This window comes from Platalea leucorodia, assembly GCF_965183815.1.
Source record: "Platalea leucorodia genome assembly, chromosome: 23".
In the NCBI taxonomy this organism is placed as follows: domain Eukaryota; kingdom Metazoa; phylum Chordata; class Aves; order Pelecaniformes; family Threskiornithidae; genus Platalea; species Platalea leucorodia.
The window spans coordinates 2,363,461-2,382,783 of NC_138845.1; the positions used below are offsets into that span (position 1 = coordinate 2,363,461).

The 19,323-nt window shown below is 69.3% G+C and overlaps 2 protein-coding genes across 5 annotated transcripts; one reads left to right on the plus strand and one right to left on the minus strand.

Moving 5' to 3' along the window:
* Positions 1–2,558: 2,558 nt before the first annotated feature.
* Positions 2,559–9,709, minus strand: TESPA1 (thymocyte expressed, positive selection associated 1). Of its 4 annotated transcripts, none has more exons than XM_082332349.1 (12): positions 9,520–9,709; positions 8,620–8,759; positions 6,870–7,066; positions 6,747–6,789; positions 6,189–6,238; positions 5,927–5,980; positions 5,582–5,618; positions 5,390–5,473; positions 5,085–5,293; positions 3,730–4,835; positions 3,212–3,302; positions 2,559–3,104 (listed from the first exon to the last, which is right to left on the minus strand). In XM_082332349.1, exons 3-12 carry the CDS (start codon positions 7,033–7,035, stop codon positions 2,992–2,994), a joined length of 1,953 nt encoding a protein of 650 aa, XP_082188475.1. In that variant the 5' UTR covers positions 7,036–7,066; positions 8,620–8,759; positions 9,520–9,709; the 3' UTR covers positions 2,559–2,991. The 4 variants fall into 4 exon arrangements, with proteins under 4 accessions (XP_082188475.1, XP_082188474.1, XP_082188476.1 ...); XM_082332348.1 differs by lacking the exon at positions 9,520–9,709 and adding an exon at positions 8,937–9,163; XM_082332350.1 differs by lacking the exons at positions 6,747–6,789; positions 6,870–7,066; positions 8,620–8,759; positions 9,520–9,709 and adding an exon at positions 6,601–6,732.
* A 3,064-nt stretch (positions 9,710–12,773) lies between these two features.
* Positions 12,774–18,468, plus strand: PPP1R1A (protein phosphatase 1 regulatory inhibitor subunit 1A). Its single transcript, XM_082332276.1, has 7 exons — positions 12,774–12,908; positions 16,134–16,194; positions 17,114–17,151; positions 17,252–17,315; positions 17,603–17,788; positions 17,920–18,014; positions 18,370–18,468. Exons 1-6 carry the CDS (start codon positions 12,828–12,830, stop codon positions 18,012–18,014), a joined length of 525 nt encoding a protein of 174 aa, XP_082188402.1. The 5' UTR covers positions 12,774–12,827; the 3' UTR covers positions 18,370–18,468.
* Positions 18,469–19,323: the final 855 nt, after the last annotated feature.

The window sequence follows — 19,323 nt, forward strand, 5'->3', positions numbered from 1 at the left end:
GCCGGCAGAGCCCAGCTCGACAGCCCTGCGTCAGCATCGCACCGCGGCCGGGGCGGATGGAGCAGCCGAGCGTGACCCGCCGCGATGCCGGCACAGACAGCGCTGACGGGAGGGATTCGCCTGGGTGCTTTCAGACCTCCAGGCTGAAAAGGCAGGAAAAAGGCTTAGGTGAAACTTTAGGGAAAGCTTTACGGAGGCGCCGACAGCAGGTCCCTGGGCTGGCAGGGGGTACCCAGGGACGTGGCGCAGGAGATGCTCCGGCAGGCTGGGTCCTGGATGGGGAGGTGGACGTGGTGCTACCGGGGGGGCGGATGGGGTGCCGAGGCGAACCCCTACTCAGATGCAGGACACGGGGAACGCTCGCAGCTCCTGGCCTCTCCCCTGCCTTCTCAAACAGCTCATGCTCCCGTGGGAAGGTGTTCCCACGGCTCAGCCGCATCATTCCTCCAGCCCTTGGGCGAGCAAACGCGCTGAGCTCTTTCTGTGTTGGGCTGTGGGTTGTTCATCCCTGAATTTAAATGCTCTGCACAGCCTCAACTCTTTTCTTTTTAGTCTAAAACCTGCAAAATTGCATCATCCCTGCTCAGGTGGGGTCTCAGAAATTGCACGGCCTCTTTGCAAGAGCTCGGAGAAGAGGACACTTACCCGTTTGCACCCATAAATCACCAGCCCTGGTCCCAGGCAGAGCCTTCGCTGCCTCGTGGCTTCAGAGACAGGGGATAAATCCTTGGGATTTTCCATGCCTCTCTCCTGCCCAGTGCCCGAGGGAGGATTTGTGCTGCGTACCCGGCTTCTCAGGCCACCCCATTCATTCCCCATGGGAAGAGGAGGGAGAGGAGAACCTCGAAGCACCCAGCTCTGCCCCAGGGTGGGATTTCAGGCACCCAGATGCAGGATACGGAGCCAAAACCCCCCGGGAGGGAGCGGGTCACAGCTGGGATCCCGGCTCGGGGAGAAAATACCCGAATACCTGGCACAGGGAGGCCGGGGAACTCAAACGTAACTTCACTGGGGTGCTGCACCATTTACGGGGTACTCCATCCCCGCAGGTTAATTCATCTCTGCCCTAAAACCCCCGGCTCAGACCAAGCACCAAGGGCTTCAGCATTTGCATGAGATGTGATGAAGCCGCAGCTCTCGTTTCCCTGGGTTCAGCAGCAAATCTGGATGAAGATGTCACGCCGTGTCCCCTGCCCCGTCCCCGACACCAGCTACTTATTCCCAGCAGTTCCTCCATTCAGTACACTGGTTTCCAGCTGGATCCCAGTTCGGTCTGACAAATGGTTCCTGCAGGCACCATTGGGATGGGGCTGGCCTCGGGCATCCCCAGGGATGGGTAACCTGGTCCTGAGCTCCAGCCATGCTCCACCAAGGCTTTGGGCAGCCCCATCCCAGCCTGAACCAGCACGGAGCAGCCCCGGCAGGTTGGGACCGTCCCCTGCCGTGGGACCCACAGCGCAGCCAGGACGGGCTGCGGGAACCAGCCTTGGTGCCGGAGGGGCCGTGGGCTAATCCTGGATAATCCCATCGTTGGCTGCTCTCCACGGGGAAGCCCTGGGGTTTGTTTATCCACCAGGACTTTTCTTTTCCAGTAACTCCAGCGCCAGTGCCCTGGGGCTGGTGCCATCCTTGCACCGGAGAGTCCAGGGTCGCGGACCACCGCTGTAGTGGGCAACTGGGATGGGGACCGTGAGAGCCCTGGGAGGAGGGGGACCGTGGTGGCTCCTTCCTGGGGTCACGGGGCTCTGGCCTGGGGTGGCTTGTGACCTGTCCCCATCCTCTGGGTGGATCTGGAGGGGCAGGAGCAGAGCTGGACCCTGAATTTCTGGCTTGCGGCCACTTTGGGGTCAGCCCCCGGGAGGCTGCTGGGGTGCCCAGCCAGCACCCACCACCCTGCAGCACCCAATTCGGGGTGGTGCCCACGCTCGGTGCCCACATCACCTGGGGCAAAAGCCACCAACAAAGCTGCCCGTGCCCTGCCCGGGCGAGCAGCAGCAGCAGCAGCAGCAGCAGCAGTGCGGGAGGGGTTAAGGAGCAGCCGGCACGGACCCAGCACCATCTCGGTGCGGTTTCCTTCAGATGCCCCGATCGCACGGAGGGGAAGAAGAGCGAGCCAGAAAGATAAGGTGGCAGGAAGACGAAGAACAGGCCTGGAGCCATGAAGTACCCCGATAAGGAAACAGAAGGGAGGCTCAGCAGCGGCGAGAGAAGATGGAGAGGCCAAAAAAGTCCCGAGCAGCACCCGCTGCTCCAGCCCTACCCCCGGGCTTGCAGCCCAGCCGCAGCACGTGTGTTCGTGGGGGGCCCACGGGTCCCCAGCCCTGCCGTGAGCCCTCGAGCAGGGGTGGGGTGGTACCCGGGGTCTGCAGGGCAGGAACCCCCCAGCCTCAGTGGCAGCTCCTCCGTCCCCAGGGAAGACCCGGAGCTGAGCAGAGCCCCCCAGCTCAGGCCGCTTCGGGGCACCGGCAGGGATCGTGCCGGGGGTCTCCACCCCAGAGGGGGTGGGCAGGGCCAGATCCCCCCCCCAGCAGCTCCAGGCAGGGACACAGGCACCATCCTCCCTTTGGGAACTTTATTTCCAGTGTGCTGCTGGCTCTGCCCAGCAAACCCCCGTCCTAGTGTTACAGGTGCTGCAGCACGGGCGACCGGCAGCGGCCAAAGTGCGAGTGATGTCCCCAAGAGCCAGGCATGGGGGAGACGTCCCCGGTGCTGCCCCGGTGCAGCCGCGGCCCCAGAGGCGGCAGGCTGGGCAGAGGGGGGGACGCGCGTGCCCCTCGGGGCAAAAGTCCTGAGTGAAAGGGTTTTCTGTGCCAAACACCCACACGTGCACCCACACGTGCACCCACCCACACACACACGTGTACACAGCGCTCAGCCCTCAGCTGAGAATTGTCTCTGTGTCCGAAACGCAGCGGTACCGTACGGTCCATCCGGCACCCAGCCGTGGCTCCTGCCAGCGCCAGGGCAAGCCCGGGTCCCTCCGCGGTGGTCTCAGGCCGTCTGGTCGGTGCCGTGGAGCCGGGCAGCGGGTGGCTGGCGGGCCACCGGCTCCTCCACGAAGCCGCTGCTGTCGGACTGCCCGCTGCTGGCGTGGAGCATGAAGCCTGGAGCAGGGGGACGGGGGGACACGGGGACACACGCTGCCACCGGGCACCCGCTGGGATGGCAGCGCCTCTGCCCCCCAGGAGGGCGAGAAAAACCTATGACTTACTTCTCCGGACCCCGATGGAGGGATGGAGGGACCGGCCGGCTTCCTCACAGGCATCGCCATCATCATCATCCTCCTCGCTGGCACTCAGCACCTGCAGGCGGGATGCAGCAGGGCTGGGTGAGGAGCTGCCCCAGGGGAGCGTGTCAGCGCACGCGTGCGCATGTGCAAAGGTGCATCAGCGCATCTGTGCACACCCGTGCATCCCTGTCTGTGTGCAAGGATGCTTGTGCCCACGTGCGAGCCCACGCAGGCGTGCAGGCGCGTGCTGCAGCCGGCCATCGTGCCCGTGACCTCGGCTCCCCCCTGCAAGAGGCTCCAGTTGAAGCTCTAAATCATTCAAACCTTAAAAGCCTGAGAAGGCTCTGGGGACATTTCCCGCTCCAGCTCCTTCCCGCCCCACGCCGGCTCGCCCAGCATCACCCACCAGCCGAAGGGACCCCCTGCACCGCTGCCCCCCGCTCCCAGCCCCCTTCTGCCCCCCACCCCTCTGCGCCCATCACCCGGGCATCGCCCCTCACCTCCTCCAGCTCGAAGGAGTCCACCGGTTCCTGCCAGCCGGGACGGTGGGGCAAGGGGCCCTTCCCGGGGGGCTGCAGCCCCGGTGCGTCGCCCTGCTGCTGCCCGGCGTCCCTCGGGGGGCCACCCCGGTGCCGGCCTCTGCTCCGCCGAGCCCGGTGGCCTCCGGCTCTCGGTGTGTCTGAGCCAGGGGAATGTGCCCCGGCGGGGTCCAGGGGGTCACCCGGGTGGCACCCGCGGGACCCTGCCTTCCTCCTGGGGGAGGTCCCCCAGGAGCCGGAGCTGAAGCCGGAGTCCCCTTCGGATCCCAGCCCCTCTGGGTGCTCAGGGGTGACCCACACCTGGCCGGTGTGGGGAGCCAGGGGACCCGGCATCGGGGACAAGGCGACGTTCGCAGCAGTGTCTGGCTGGTGCTCCTCCGTGCTGACCCGTCCTGCTCCCACCGGGCACAGAGCATCCCCGGCCCCCTGAGCCACCCCCGCAGGGCTGCCACTGCTGTCCCGGCCGTGGGGACAGGACTCCCCCAAGCGTCCCTGTGCGGCGCCCGCCGGTGTCCCCGCTGGGGCTGGCCTTGGGGACGGCTCCCGCTCCCCTCCGCAGCACGCTGGGACATCCGCACCACCATGATGGGGACACGCGGGGACACCCTGCGCCAGCCACGGTGACGGCAGTGCTGGGGGACCCCCCTCCGCTCCCCGCCGATGCTGCACCGTCCCCGTGCCCCCATCCCTTTCCCAGCCCTCAAGGACATCGGCCGGGTCGAACCGAAACCGCTCCTCCCGCGCCCGCTCCAGCACCTCCTGCACCACCTTCCCCAGGGCGCTGGGCTGGCTGGTGGGCCCGGTGGGCAACCGGCCTGTCCCCCGCGGGCTGTCCTCGTCCCGCGGGGACGTGTAGAGGCACATGGTGGACACGGCCTTCTTCAGGCGCTCCACGGGCGAGAGGGTGCTGGGCTGGACGGGGGAGATGCGGATGTCGGGGACGTCGGGACAAGCCCAGGTGAGGCGGGAGGGGGAGATGCGCTGCACGGGGGTCCGCGAGACGTAGGAGTAGAGGCAGAAGAAAGCATCGGCCGTGGCGGCCAGAGCCTGGACCTGCTGGAAGCGACCTGGGGGGAGCAGGAGGAGATGGTGGAGGTCAGGGGGGCTGTGGGGGAAGGGATGCTCGGTGGGGCTGGGAGATGGAGCAGGGGGCTGCAGTAGGGGCAGAGCGGGTTCCCCCAGCTCATGCATGGGGAAACTGAGGCACGGGAGCATCTTTCCCACCATGCCAGAGGAGCAAAGCCTTCATGGTGGATCCCACCCCACGTGTCAGTGTCTCCCCAGGCGGGGGGCTTGGGGACCCAGGCGTCACTCACTGGCCAGCATCAGGCAGGGGTCCTCCATCTCCATGCGCCGCACCTGGGCCTTGAGGAAGAGCTGGAAGTCGATGCCTTTGGCGCGGGAAGGAGCCGAGAAGAAGCGCGCAGGGATGCGGGCCACGGCCCCCGGCTCGCTCTGCACGAAGCCCAGGTTGTAGAGGATCTCCTCGGCGTCCGCCTGCCTCCACTCCAGGACCTCGGAGATGCTGCGGAGTGGGGGACAGCCCCGGCTCAGCCCCACGGGGACCCATCTCACAAGGGGGTGACCCAATGTCCCCCCCAGAGACCCCCCCAGCTCCTACCTGGAGCTGGTCTTGGTGGTGAGGCTGGAGAGGGCACTGGACGCCATGCTGTGCCCCAGGTTAAGGTGCTTGTCCTGCAGAGCTCTGCGGCGGGGAGGGGGCCGGGGCTGAGCGCAGGGGATGCTGCCAGCGGGGTGCACAGGGACGGTGCCCCCAGCCCCCCCCAGCCTCCCCCGGGATCCCAAACCTCACCTGCCCATGGCCTTGTTGCTCCCCGGCAGCAGAAGAGCTGGGAAAAGGGAGCAAAGAGGTGACAGGGAGTGAGGTGGGGCATTTTGGGGACAGGTCCCACACTCGCCACCCTGGGAGGTGTCCTTCCCAGTGGCCGCAGCCTGGAGCCCGGGGGGACCCGGAGCCTGGGGGCATCCCAGCCCCCCCAAAACCCTCCTGGAGGAAAAGCTACTGATGGTGGCTGTCCCCCTGGGTCTGCTCCTGACTGTCCCCAGCCCCTGTGCCTCCATCGGGACAGCTGTGCCTGTGGGGTGACAGTGACACCGCAGGAGGGAACATCCCAGCGTGCTCGGGGGTGGCTGGTACCTTCAGCTCCCAGGGTCAGGTCGTCCTCGAAGCTGGTCCCAGCGCTCCCACACCCTGCAAGAGAGCAAAGCCTTGCGAGGCGCGGGGACGCCTGGAGCTGGGGACAGTGCCAGCCACCACGCAGCAGCGTTGGTCCTCGGGGACCTCCCTGCCCATCACCCTGCACCTCGGGTGCAGCCCATGGGCTGGGTGGGCTTTGGGGATGTGCAGGGACCCCCGGCCTCAGCACCCCAGGAGCCACGCGGGGGCAAAGCCGACGTACCATAGTGGCCCAGCACGCCCAGCTCCTCCGGCGGGACCTCGACCGACGACCTGTGCCAGAGCAAAACCCCAGTTACAGCCCCCCCGTCCCCATCCCGGGGGCTGGAGGTGGGATGTGAGACCTGAGCGCAGTGGGACAGGCGGTGGGGACGGGGACGCAGGGACCCCAGGCCCCTGGGAGACCCTGGAGACTCCCCGGTCACCCCATGACGCCACCACCCTGCTCTCCCAGCCTGGCCGGGGGTTTCCTGGAGGCACCCGCGTGATGCCGGGCGTGGGACCAGCACCCCGCACTGGTGGCCCTGGCGTGTGGCAGAGCCTCGGCCGGGTGCCACCTGCGCGTCCTGCGCGGGGGCGAGGAGGGAGCGGGGGGGGACACGACAGCCGCCGCCGTCCCGCTGGCACCCACGCACCCGCTCGGGCGGAACTTCCAGGAAGGGCCAAGCGTGGGCAGCGTCCCACTGCCCTCGCCACCTCTGCGGTGACACCGAAATCCCTGTGGGAAGGGCACCGTGGCAGAGGCACCCCTGGAGCTGCCCCCGCCTGTCCCTGGGCTCACCCGCACTCTTGCAGCCACGTCTCTATCTTGCTGGAGGGGCTCCCTGGGGGAGACAGAAACACCCGTGAGATGAGCCAGCACACGGGGCCCCCCGTCCCGTGTTCACCCCGGGGTCCCCCTGACCTTCGAGGAAGACGTCGTCCAGGTGGGGCGGCTGCAGCTCGGGGACGTCCTGCATGGCGGCGGCCGCCTCCTCCTCCACCACGGTGGTCCGCCAGCACCGGCTCTGCCTGGCCCACGCTCGCCGCTTCTCCCATGAGGAGGGGCTGAGCACCGACGCGCCCTCCATGGCCGCGGCGCCGGGCGGGCCGGGGGTCTCCCTGCAGGGAGTGGAGAGCTGTAATGATGGGGGGGGTCTCCTCCACCTCCTGCCCGTGGGGTGGGACCATCGGGTGCTCTGGGCATCCCAGGGGTGCTCTGCCCCCTCCCGGGCATTGCCTTGGGTGCTGATGGGCACCCAGCACAGGGACGGAGCTGCCGGCGCGAACGGAAGAGCCGCCAGGGCCGAGATAAGGCGGGCTGGGCCGCGCCACGGCTGGGGATGCTCCGGGGCAGATGATGCAGATCTCCAGAGCCTGGACCTTCCCTGCTGGGGAACGGGCGTCTCTCCCCCCGGCTCCCGTAGGGAGGTGATTTCCAGTCCTGTCCCCTCCCCGTCCTACAGCCCCTGAGCAAAGCGGGGGACCTGTCCCCAGGGAGTCCCCTGTTCCCAAAGGACCTGAAGGTCCAGGCTCCTGGCACCCAGCTCCATGGCACCCACTGGGGACACCTGGTCCCTCGTCCTCTGCCCTCCCCAGCAGGGGTCCTGGCTGGGGACAAGGACCCCCCAGGCCGGGCAGACCCCTGCAGCACCCCTGCAGCCACAGGGGACGGGGTTCTCGAGCCGCCCGCCTGCTCCGGCCACGCATCCCCAAGGCTGAGTGCTGCCGGAGCAGGAGCATCCTGGCCCAGCCATCTCCCGCAGCACCAGCATCCCGCTCCAGCCGTCACCAGCTGCGCCGGTGGGAAGGGAAACGCTTTGCAGAGCCACCACGGTGCCGGCCCCTCACACCCAAGGCCAGCGCGGTTCATCCCCCACCCCGCGGTGCCGTGCCGCAGCCGCGCCGAAAGTCCCCGGCGGAGGGAGGGCACCTTTGTCGCCATTTCCCCATTTCATCTCTTGCTGGGCAGAGCGTGGGACGGGGTGAAGGCCCGGGCAGGACCCGGCAGCACCCGCCTGGGCCACCCCGGGCCCCCGTGGTGCTCAGGGCTGGGACGTCACCTCCGGGCACCGGGCTGGGGGGGCTGGGGGCGGTCAGGGAGCAGCGGCCTCGTAGCCGAGCTCTTCATCGAGGCCACATCCAGCTCACCCAGGGCACGTGGCCGGGCGCTGGCCCCATCCCAGCCCCTCGGGAGCCGCAGAGCCAGGAGATGCTGCGACCGCCCCGTGTGAGCGTTCCCGGCCCCCGGCCCCCCTGGGCTGACCCGGCCCCGGGGGCAAAGGGGCTTTGCAGAGCCCAGCGAGGGGCCGCGACGCACGGGACCGTGGAGGAGGGGACCGAGCCAGGGCTCATTTGTCCTGCAGCGTCCCAGAGCATCCCAGCCCCAGCCCCTGCTGCTCCCAGCCCCGTACCCCTCGGCCCCTTGTGTTCCCACTCTGCTCCCCATCCCTTTGCCGCCACAGAAGAGTTTTCCATTTGCTCCGGGTATAGGAATCGCCTCTCCCAGAAGCCCGGAGTTCCCATCGCCCCCACGGCCCCATCTCCTCCCACCCAAACCCAGGACCATCCTCCTCCCACTCTTCTGCCCTCCATCCCAGGCCCCCCCTCAACCCCTGCGGCCCCTCCTGGGGCAAAACCACCCCCAAATCCCTCCGCCTGCCTCCGGCACTCACCGGCGCGGGGGGCAGCCGGGCAGCCCCACCGAGCGCTGCCTATCTCCGGCGAGGGGCCATCAGCCGTGGCGTCCCGCCGCCCCACCGCCGTGCCCGGCCCCCGGCGGCATCTGTCGTCAGCAAGGAGGGAGGAAACTCATCTGTTTTGAAGAGGAAATTAAAAAAATCAACAGCGAAACCTCAAACGTTGACCCACATCCGCTACCACAACGGGAAAAACTTAATGAGCTGCCGACGTGGGCGAGGGTGGCTAATAATAGCCCGGGCAACAATCGAGCCACCCAGGTCGCCCTTGCCATGGGCAAGAGGGCACCCACCTTCTGGAGGGGTCCCTTGCACCCAGCCTGCTCCCAGGATGGCTGTGACACCCCAACGGGGGGTCCCGAGGCCCCGAAGTCTCCTCGGTGGCCGGTGCCGGGTCCCCAGACGGCACGAGGTGCCGCGTGGGCTTTGCACAGGGGATGCGAGGAGGAGGAGGAGGGTGCTTTGCTTCGCACCCTGCAGCACCTGGCTCCCTCCTGGCCGAGCATCCCAGGGGCCGGCATGCCGTGCCAAGCTGCCGATGCCACCGCGCTGATAAGGGAGCGCTGGACGGGCGTGCGGCACGCGTGGCTTATCACCGGCCAGCCAGGCGAGTCCAGCGTGGCCCCGATAACGGGACCAGCTCTGCCTGGGGGGGACGAGCCAGGCTGGGGTGGCTCTTGGGGTGATGGGTAAAGCCACCCCAGGCTCAAAGGGGGAAAAGGGGGTGATGGAGGCGATTTCCCCATGGGTTATTTGCCAAGCCAGGACGGCATCTCCAATCCCACCCTCCAGCACCTCCTCCAGCGCCGGGATGAGAGCACACGGTGACGAGGATGGCCCCACCAAGGACATCCCCGACATGAGGACAGCACTCACCTCCGGCTGGGACATCACAGCCACCGAGGTGACATCCCTGGGCCCTCCTCCCTGTCTCCGGGTCCCCTGGGAGCCGGGTTTCAGTGCTGATTGCAGCTGGGAGCCCAGGTGCTGCCCGGTGCCAGCCATGGTCTCGTCAAAAAAGGCAAGGAAGCTCCCGGCGCAGCGCTGGCCGGGAATGGCGCTGCCCGGGAACGGTGCTGCCTGCAGGAGGGACATTTTTAGCCGATGACTGTGGATAAAGCCCTGAATTAGCTGCTCCTTCAGCCTGCCCGGGTTTCGGAGGGGCCCGGAGGAGTCGGGAGTCACTTTGCTTGGCACATCCCCTGCGAAGGATGGACACGTCCCCGCTCGGCATCGCCCCTCGTTGCTCTGCTCCGGGGTGGGAGCAGGAAAACGGCCTCATTCTGCTCCCCAGTTGCATCCAGCACCCACGACCCGGCAGGGATGCCTGGGGGGCCACGGACCCCAGGGGCCAGGGGACATTTTGTTTCATGGCCGAGGGACCCAGGATGCCACCAGGGTCTGGATATTGATATTTCTGGCCCTGACAGCAGCCGGGGGGGCTCCCAGTTTATCCAGGATCCTGGGGCAAAACATTGCCCCCCCGTATGCCACATGCATGGCTCTCCTCAAGCCCACTCCCAGCCTCGCCACACCGGCATCCGGACCCCGAGCAGGAGCCGGCCCGCGGCCCATTCTCCATCCCTCCCCATTACTCCCCTCTGCAAACGCCGTCGCTGGGTGCCTGCGCGGCTCTGAAGATGCTTTTCCCTGGCAGAAGCAGCCCGCGCCGCGGGGAGCCAGGATGGGGCCGTGGCTGGATCGAAGCCGGGAAGGATTTTCCCGTAAAAGCCCGGCGAGGAGTGAAATGGCTGTGGGCAGAGCAGAGAGGTGCACAGGGATGGGGACCCCCAACACTCAGCAGCCTCGGGGGTCCCTGGGGAGCAGGGGGACCCCAATCCAGGGGAGCGGGGACCCCGAAGGCAAAGCAGCCGGAGGAGCTCTGCCCCTGGGGGTGGAGAACGGGGTCGGCAGCCACAAGGAGCATCCCTGAGGGAGAGACCCAGGACCGGGCAGGATTAAACCGCGGGAGCAGGGTCGTCAAGCGCAGCCGGCGGAGCGGGGAGCCAGGGGGCCGCCGCTGCGGGGGGCTGAGGGGGGCACGGCGGCACCGAGCGGCTCCTCAGCGAGTGCTTTTTGTATCAATAATTAACGGCGGCTGCATCACGTCGGAGCAGGACACCAGGACACGGCCGTGGGGAGCCGCCGGGATGGGGGGGTCATGCGGGGGTTTGGGTGGTCCCGCTGCCTTGTCACCCCCGGGGCCAGGCCGGGGAGCACCCCTCTCCATCCAGCAGCACCAGCACCCTTGCCTGGACCCCCAGCACCCTGCAGCCACACGCTGCCGGCAGCATCCCCTTCCTGCGCTGCCCCGGCCCCGCCATGGGGACCCCCCCCCCATGCCAGGGGATCAGGCAGCCCCCGCCGCTGCCCCCCCTCCTGCCTGACCTAGATAACGAATTCCTCCTGCCAGATCCCGGCAGCAGCCGCCCAGGCCTCCTGCCTGCATGAATAAGTGATGGGACGCGCATCTACGGCTGCTGCGGCGGGGCCCCCCCGGCCCCCCGCGTCCCCCGGGGCTCTCCCCTCCCTGCCCCAAGTCCTGGGAGCTTTGCTGGGGGGGTGCATGGGGTTTGGGGGTGCATCGCGCCTCGGGGTGCAGCCCTGCATGGGGGACCCGGGGCAGGGTGGGTGGGGGCAGCCCCCCTGTGGGTGGGGGCACCCTGCAGACGATGCTTGCCCCCACCCTACCCCTAAATCATTCATCCTCTTTTTTAGGGTGTCCCCATCAGCTCACTGCCCGCAGCACCCATGTCCCCAGGATGCCCAGGCCCCAGCGGCCACCCTGTCCCTCTGTCCGTCCGTCTGTCCTGGCCATCAGCACAGGTCCAACCCGTGTCCCCTCCTGGGCCACCGGGGCCAAACCACCACCCCTCTGCCGGGACCCCGCCTTGGACACAGCCGGCTGGGGGCCAACACCGCGCCAAGACCCCCCTTGTCCTGCAATTAACGGCCTCGTTAGGACAGACAGACGGACAAGGGGCTGCAGGGCCAGCTGCTGGGGGGGGACGGACGGTCCCCAAGAGCCGCTGGCTGTGTCCCCGGCCGGGAGGCCGAGCGCAGGCGATCGATGCGAAAGCCGCCCCGTGTCGAAACGGGTGCTGCCGGACTTTGCCCGCGCCCTGCCTGCACCCATCGGGGCCTCCCGGAAAGCCCCCCCCCCCCCCCGGCGGGTGCCCGTCCCTGTCCTTGTCACCCCCCCGCCCCGGGAGGTGGCTCTGCCCCGTGTGCACGCGTGCACGCGTCCGCCGGTGCACGCACACGTGTCCGCGGGCGTGCGCGCGCCCGTCTGCGCGCCATGGGGTGCGCGTGCGCGCACGTGCCCGAGTGTGCAAGAGCATGCGCCTGTCTGCCTGTCCCTGTGTCCGTCTGTCCTGGTGGCCATCCGTCTGACTGTCCCACTGCTCGTCTGTCTGTCCCTGCAGGCGTCCCCACGTGTCACCGTGTCCCGATGCCCGTGGCCGGTTGTGTGTCCTGGTGTCTGTCAGTCCACGTGTGTGCCCGTGTGTCCGTGTGCCTGTCTGTGTGTCCGTCCCTCTGTCCGTGTGTCACCCACGTGTCTGTCCCGGCGTCCCTTTGTCCATGTGCCTCTGCACCCTGATGTCTGTCCCACTGCCTCTCTGTCTGTCCCAGGGCCTGTCTGTGTGTCTGTCCCTGAGTCCTGGGGTCTGTCCTTGTGCCCGTGGGTCTGTCCCAGTGTCTCAGGGTCTGTCTGTGTGTCCGTCCTTGTTTCTGCGCATCTGTCCCAGTGTCCTGGGGTCTGTCCTTGTTTCTGCGCATCTGTCCCAGTGTCCCGGGCTCTGTCCATGTGTCCATCCTCGTGCTCGCATGTCTGTCCCTGTGTCCTGGGATCTGTCCATGTGTCCCTCCTTGTGTCCATGTGTCCGTCCCCGTGTCCAGGGTCCGTCTGTGTGTCCGTCCCTGTGCCCGTGTGTCCGTCCCCGTGTCCATGTGTCCATCCCAGCGTCCTGGCGCATGGTCCCCCCGTCCATCCCCGTGTGCTTCTGTCCCGCCGGGTCCCACCGTCCGTCCGTGGGTGCCGCGGGCGGGGACCGGGACCGGGACCGGGGAGCGGGGACCGGGGCGGGGCCGGGGCGGGGCCGGGGCGGGGCCGGGGCGGGGCGGCCCGGGCAGGGCCGGGAGCCGCCGGGAGCCGCCGGGAGCCGCCGGAGCCGCCGCCCGCCATGGAGCCCAACAGCCCCCGCAAGATCCAGTTCACGGTGCCGCTGCTGGAGCCGCACCTCGACCCGGAGGCGGCCGAGCAGGTGGGGGGGGGGCACCGGGCACCGGGCGGGAAGGGGGGGCACCGGGGGGACCCCGGGCGGGGGGAGCCGGGGGGTCCCGCCGGGGACCGGGGCGGGGGGGACGGCGGGCGGGGCGGGAGGCTGCGGGCACGGGAAGGGCACGGCGAGGGCAGCGGCAGCGGGGCAGGGCCCGGGGGGGGCCCCGGTGCGACCGGCGGGGTGCCGGGGCGGTGACGGGGGGACGGGGCGGTGGGTGACGGGGGGACGGGGCGGTGGGTGACACGGGGACGGCTGCGGCGTGGGAGGACGCGCCCGGGCGCTGCCGGGTGGGCGCAGCCCCCCGGGACCGGGGACACGGCGGGGACACCCCCAGTGCCCCCCCCGCCACCCCGCGGAGCAGCCCCCGCCGCCCCCCGGCACCCCACGCACCGCCGTGGGCTCGGGGCTGCCCGGCCCCGCGGCCAGGACGGGGTGGCCCTGGGGACCGGGGTGGCCCTGGGGACCGGGGTGGCAGTGCCAGGGCCATGTGCTGGCTCAGCACGACGCCACCGGGGCGTCCCGGGGGGGGGTGTAGGGTTACGGGCCCCCCCGGACCCCCCTGGGGCCCTCCAGCCCTTGCTCAATCCCTGCTCCCGCTGGAGGGGATCCCAGAATAGCAGCGGGGACGGGATGGCCTGGCCGGGGGGCACCGCAGGCCTGGCCGCAGGGAGCCGGGGACCCCCCCCGGCAGCCTGACCCCTCTCCCTGCCCACCTCGCCCCCCCCCCCGCCGTGCCCCCCAGCCCCAGGGGCTGCAGGGGACAAGAGGGGTCTTGGGAGGACCAAGGGCTTCATCAGCGCCAGGCGTGGGGGGCTCTGCGGGGGCCTGAGGATGCTGATGAGGAGTTGGGGGGCTCCGGCCGGGGGTCCCAGCTGTGTCCCCACCCCTCCAGGCTGGGGGGCCCCGGCAGCTGGGTGGCTCCCAGCCGAGGAGCCCCTGCGTGCCAGCGGTGCGGAGGCGAGCGCGGGCCACCTCCCCGGCGAGCATCTCGCTGTCGCTAAATACGGCCACGCACCATCTGGGGCTGCCGCACGGCTCATTTGCAGCGTGGCCCCCCCAGGAGCGAGGGTGAGAGCCGGGGGGGGCTGCCGGGTGGTGGACATGGGACCCCCGGAACCCACCTCAGCTGCAGCGAGGAGCAGGGGTGCCCACGTCCCACCTCCCATCGCAGCCAGGCTACGGGGGGGCTCGGGCACGACCCTCCCTGGGGAATCCCCTCCCTGACCCTGCCTCAGTTTCCCCACCCAGAGGAGCTGGGAGCCCTGATTCAGCAGCGCTTGGCGGTGCGCCAGGGCCCCGACAGCCGGCCCCGTGCGGTGGCAGCAGGTGACAATGCTGATGTCCCCTCCCTGGGTTCACAGCTCCTCATTTTTGGGGTGTCCCTGCAGGGAAGGACCTGATGTGGGTTCCCCTCGTTGGGAGCTCGCGCTGAGGGAGGGCTCGGCCGTGTCGGCCCCTTGCCAGGCTGCGGCACGGTGTCCCCATGTCCTGCAGGGCTGTCCCCAAGCCTGTCCAGCCCCACCCTCCAAAAGGACCTTGTCCCCATGGACCTTCTCCGGTCCCCCGTGTCCCCACAGGTCCTGCATCTCCTTGACCCTCATCACTTCCAAGAGCATCCGTCTGCCCTGGCTCTGCCGGGTGCCACCCATGGGTGCCAGGCCTGGCCCAGGGCTTTGTCCTGCATCTTTGCCCAGGTCCCCAAGCCCATGCTGAGCACAGCATGTCCCCAAGGCTGGGGGGGACAGTCCGGGGGCGTTTGCTCTGTCGGGCTGAGAGATGAGCTGCACTAACCCCGTTCCCATCCCCAATCCCGTTCTGGTCCCCGACCCCATGCCCATCCCGGGATCACCCCCCGGGCCTGGAGGGAGCAGCCCCCCGCGCTGCCGCACCCGCCACAGGCTGCCGGGGCCGGGCTCCTGCCGCTCTCGGCCGTGGAGCTTCTTAATCGATGGTGGAGATTGATCTAAAAATAGCGGCGGCTGGAGAGCACGGCGCCCCGGCCGAGCTGGGGAGGGAGCAGGGATGGAGCGAGGGATGGAGCGAGGGAGGACCGGAGCATCCCTCCCCAGGGCGTTGGGGCGGGAGCTGCCCAGACACCTGGCTCCCCTGCCCGGTCCAGAGCGGGAAGGGGAGCGCAGCTTGGGGTGCTCGGCTCCGCCTGGGTGACCTTGAGCGGGTGACACCGGTGTCCCCCACCCCATCCCGGTGCCGCGGGGCACAGCCCTGCCCCACACCCGGGGGGAGGCTGCAGTGGTGCTAGAGCAGCCCCGGGGTGGCTCTGGCTTCCCCAGGGCCCAGCGCTGGGGGCTGCGGGGCCGGATCCAGCCCTGGGGGGACCCCGGCCCATCCCAGCCCCATCGCTGGGTGCCAGGGTGGGGCGGTTGGACCCCGACCCCCGAGCGGGCGCTCGGCAGCAGGTGCCTGGCAGAGACAGGGCGATTCCCGGCGATTCCCAGCGATTCCCGGCGATTCCCGGCTCCCTCTAATCTCCGTTTAAAATCCAGATCGCGGGTTTCTATGGCAACGGAGCCGACACGGAGAAGATGCGCCGGGGGGCCGGGGGAGGTGGGGAGGGGGCTTCCTCCGCCCCCCCAGCCGCTTGCCCGCCTCATTAGCATCTCATCAGCATCTCATTAGGCATCCCACCTCATTAGGGAATCCTCGCTGGGAAATTCATTTTTCGGAGCAACTCAGTTAGTGGGTCAGTGGGGAAAGGGGGCGAGGGAGCGTCCGTGGGGCACGGTGTCACCGTTGTCACCACTGCCACCGCTGCCAGCAGACACGGCCACGCCGCGGCCACCGAATCCTCCAATGGGGCCACGAACCCCCCCCGAAGGCACCGAGGGGGGGACGTGGGGCGGGATGCTCCAGGTGACCTTGGGCAAGGACACCGTGCCCACGGAGGAAGGGCAGGGCCCTGGCGGTGTCACCACACCGATGTCCCCGAGAGCTTCCCGGGGCTGGGGTATAATTAGCTCCCGACTGTCGTTAGGGCTGGCCGGGAGATGTTGATTTAAAAGACACATGTGTCCGGCCACGGGAGCCGCTGGGCTCGGGGCCCCGGCCGGCGTCCTCCGTCCCCATGGGGCCACCACCGCCCCGGGAACGAGGACATTGGGGGGGTCTCGGTGTTGGCGGGGCTCTGGGTGGGCGCGATGGGGTTTGGGGTGCAGCCGTGGGTCCCGACTCTCTCCTCTCCCCCCCCAGATCCGAAGGCGCCGACCGACTCCTGCCAACCTGGTCCTGAGCAGCGACCAGTCGTCCCCAGGTGGGTCCTTGCGCGTGTCACCCCCGTCACCCTGGGCTCCAGCCCACCCAGGGACCCCCCCCGACGTGATGCTCAGGGACCCCCCCCGACGTGATGCTCAGGGACCCCCCGATGTGATGCTCAGGACCACAGCACACTGGTTGCAGCGGGACTCATCCTGCAACCTGGCACGGCAGCACCCCGTGCCCCCCACCCTGGGACTGTCCCCACGTCCCCCCCAGCCCGGCTCAGCCCCTGCCCTCCCCTGCTCCGGCCCCGGGTCTCGCTCAGCCCATCCATCTCCGGGGAAAGCAGCTGCCCGTGACACGGTGCTGGGGACACCATGGGGACTGGCATGGGGCCACCCCTGCTGGCAGGGGACACCAGCTGTGACATTTAAGAGGTCCTCGGTCACTGGCCTAACCCGGCATGTGGCCTTTGGGGACGGCGTCTGACCCGGCTGGCGGCTGTGTCACGGCCTCCCTGCCCCCTGCGGCTGGGTGGTTTCATCTCTCCCCTGCTTTGGGGACACCCCGGTGGCTGGGAGGCTCTGTCCCCGAGTGCCACCTCCAGGCCCTGCACCCACTCAGGGCAGCAGCTCCACGGGGCTGAGCATCACCCGGGAGGGGTCAGGATGGGGCCCGGGGGCTGCCAGCCTGGCCCCGTCCCCAGTGTGGGGACAGAGCTGAGCCACCGCCGGCCGCCCTCCTCTGCCGCCATTTGTGTGACAGGGGACGGGATGCTGGTTCCCATGGCAACACGGGGGGCGATGGTGATGCTGGGGGGGGGCGAGCAGGACTGTCCCGACCTCACCCACGGCCACGCCGAGCACCCACGGGTGACGGCCAGACCCGGTGGGGCTGGATTCACGTGGAGGGTGCAGGATGGAGCCCAGCACCCTGCGCCCGCCGCTGACCTCTGCCTCCTTCTGCCCCCCCAGAGATTGACGAGGACCGGCTGCCCAACCCCCTGCTGAAGGTAGGTGCTGCCGCCGTGGGGGGCTGCGGGGGAGCCCCCAGCCCCTCGGGGTCCCCCCGGGGAGCCCCCGGCCCCCTGCTCACCTCCCCTTCCCTCGCAGTCGGGTCTGGCCATGTCACCCAGGCAGAGGAAGAAGGTTTCCCGCACCACCCCAACCATGAAAGGTATTTGGGGGGGGGACAGGGGGTGACGGTCCCCCCGCGTCGCAGGGGACGGGCGGGTGGGATGCCACCGCCTTTGTGCTGGCCTTGGACCTGCTTGGCCATGTCCAGCCTGGGGCAGGAGCGTGGCCGTGCCCGTGGGCACATGGGGTCCAGGTATGGCAAATGCCACCAGAGGGGACAGAAGGCCACCAAGCTTGCCGGGCTGCATCTCCCCGGTGTCACCGGGAGCGTGGGGACGGTCACCACTGCCCCCCGCGTCCCCCCCAGCGCCGCTCCCTGCCCGGCAGAGCTGCAGATGATGGTGGAGCATCACCTGTGCAAGCAGGCGCAGGGCGAGGAGGAGGAGGAGGCGGCCGCTGCCGGCCAGGAGCATGGCCCAGGCCACTGCCACCACGGTGACACCGAGCACAGCCACAGCCCCGGTGGAACCTGCCCGCTGGCCACGCACGAGGGTGGCCCTGGCCCCGGCGAGCGTGAGTACCGCTCCTCCCCGGCCCTTTAACTCTGCCCCGGGAGCCTCCGTGCACCCGGAGCTGGGAGGTTTGGGGGTGCTGGGGCGGCTTCTGGGGTGCAGCGCTCACCCCCTGCCCCATGGCGCCCGCAGGGACCCACGGGGACGGGCAGCAAAGCCTGGCCGAGGAGGGCACCCATATAGCACCAAAGGAAGGCGCCGGCAAGGGTGCTGCCAGCAGCCAGTAGGTAGGTACTGGGACACTGGGTGGGCACTGGGACACTGTACTGGGGCACTGGGGGGTCACTGGGACACTGTACTGGGGCACTAGGGGAGTACTGGGACATTGTACTGTGGTACTGGGACACTGTACTGGGGCACTGGGGAGGTAGAGGGACACTGGGGGGGTACTGGGGAAGTACTGGGACACCATGGAGGTATCCTGGGCACCATGCCAGGGAAGGGGACGGTGGCACAGGGCGAGGGTGGCAGCGGGGACGTGGCTCCAGCATCGCTGGGGATGGGGCAGGGATGAGGACCCTTCGCCGCAGGGACCCCCGCCGCGGGGTCCCCGTCCCCCAGCGTGGCTCCCCCTGTCCCCAGGTGCCAGCGGCGGCGGGAGCGAGGCCGCGGCCGGGCCGAAGGAGCCGAACGCCGCAATATTTTTTTTATCTGATCGTTTTCTAAGATTTCGACGGCTGCTTTGGGTCTTCCGGAGGATTTTTTTTTACTGCCGCGGGCAGGTCCCCCCCCGGGGGGGCTCTGGGGACGAGGGCAAGCCAGGCTGCCCGCCCTGTCCCCTCGCCCCCCCCGGTCCCCAGGGCAGGTGACGCTGGGGACACCGAGCAGCACCCCTCGCGCACGGCTCGTGCCACCCCCCTCACTGCCAGCCCCGGGGTGTCCCCAGGGCCACCCCGCTGTCACCACCCCCCCAGGCCGGGGGACACGTGGCCCCGCTGCTCCCAGGGACACGGGGAGCTGCACCCCGCCCAGCACACGCATGTGTGCATGCACACGCGGGTTGGTGTGCACGCTTGCACACGTGTGGCGGGGGGAGCGTGCACACGCATGCACCCGTGGGGGAGCCCCGGGCGTTCGCACACCCCGCTGCGCGCACACGCGCGTGCACACACGGACACGGGAGGGGGACGCCCGCGCACTTTGCACATGTGATTCGCATGCACGCCCATGTGCGTACACACAGAGCACGCGTGCACACGCCTGGGCGGGCGCGGGGACCCCCCGCCTCAGCCGGTATTAAAGGGATCCCTTCTCCCCGCCGCCTCCTCCTTGCCTTCGTGACGGGGGGCCGGGACCCCCCTTGGGTGCTGGGGGGCAGCACCCGCCTCCGGGGGTCCGATCCAGCCCTGCCACCCCCTCTGTCCCCCTCCCGGCCGGTCGCAGGCCACGGCACCGCCGGGTCCCCAGGGCCCGGGACGAGGGTGCGGGAACCAGGCTGGTGGTGGCGTACGGTTTATTAATTGCTCGTTAGCAGCGGCGCTTCGTTTCGCATGCGTGTGTGGGTGGGCGCGAGGTGGAATTCTGCCAGCAGTGACC

Excerpts from the sequence above, each read along its gene's own strand:
- TESPA1 (XM_082332349.1), bottom strand. The coding sequence starts at position 7,035 with ATGGAGGGCGCGTCGGTGCTCAGCCCCTCCTCATGGGAGAAGCGGCGA. Across the intron at positions 5,981-6,188 it reads GGGCGTGCTGGGCCACTATG|GGTGTGGGAGCGCTGGGACC; the intron begins GTACGTCGGCTT and ends GCTCTCTTGCAG. Across the intron at positions 3,105-3,211 it reads CTCCATCGGGGTCCGGAGAA|GCTTCATGCTCCACGCCAGC; the intron begins GTAAGTCATAGG and ends CCCCTGCTCCAG.
- PPP1R1A (XM_082332276.1), top strand. The coding sequence starts at position 12,828 with ATGGAGCCCAACAGCCCCCGCAAGATCCAGTTCACGGTGCCGCTGCTG. Across the intron at positions 16,195-17,113 it reads CAGCGACCAGTCGTCCCCAG|AGATTGACGAGGACCGGCTG; the intron begins GTGGGTCCTTGC and ends CTGCCCCCCCAG. Across the intron at positions 17,789-17,919 it reads TGGCCCTGGCCCCGGCGAGC|GGACCCACGGGGACGGGCAG; the intron begins GTGAGTACCGCT and ends TGGCGCCCGCAG.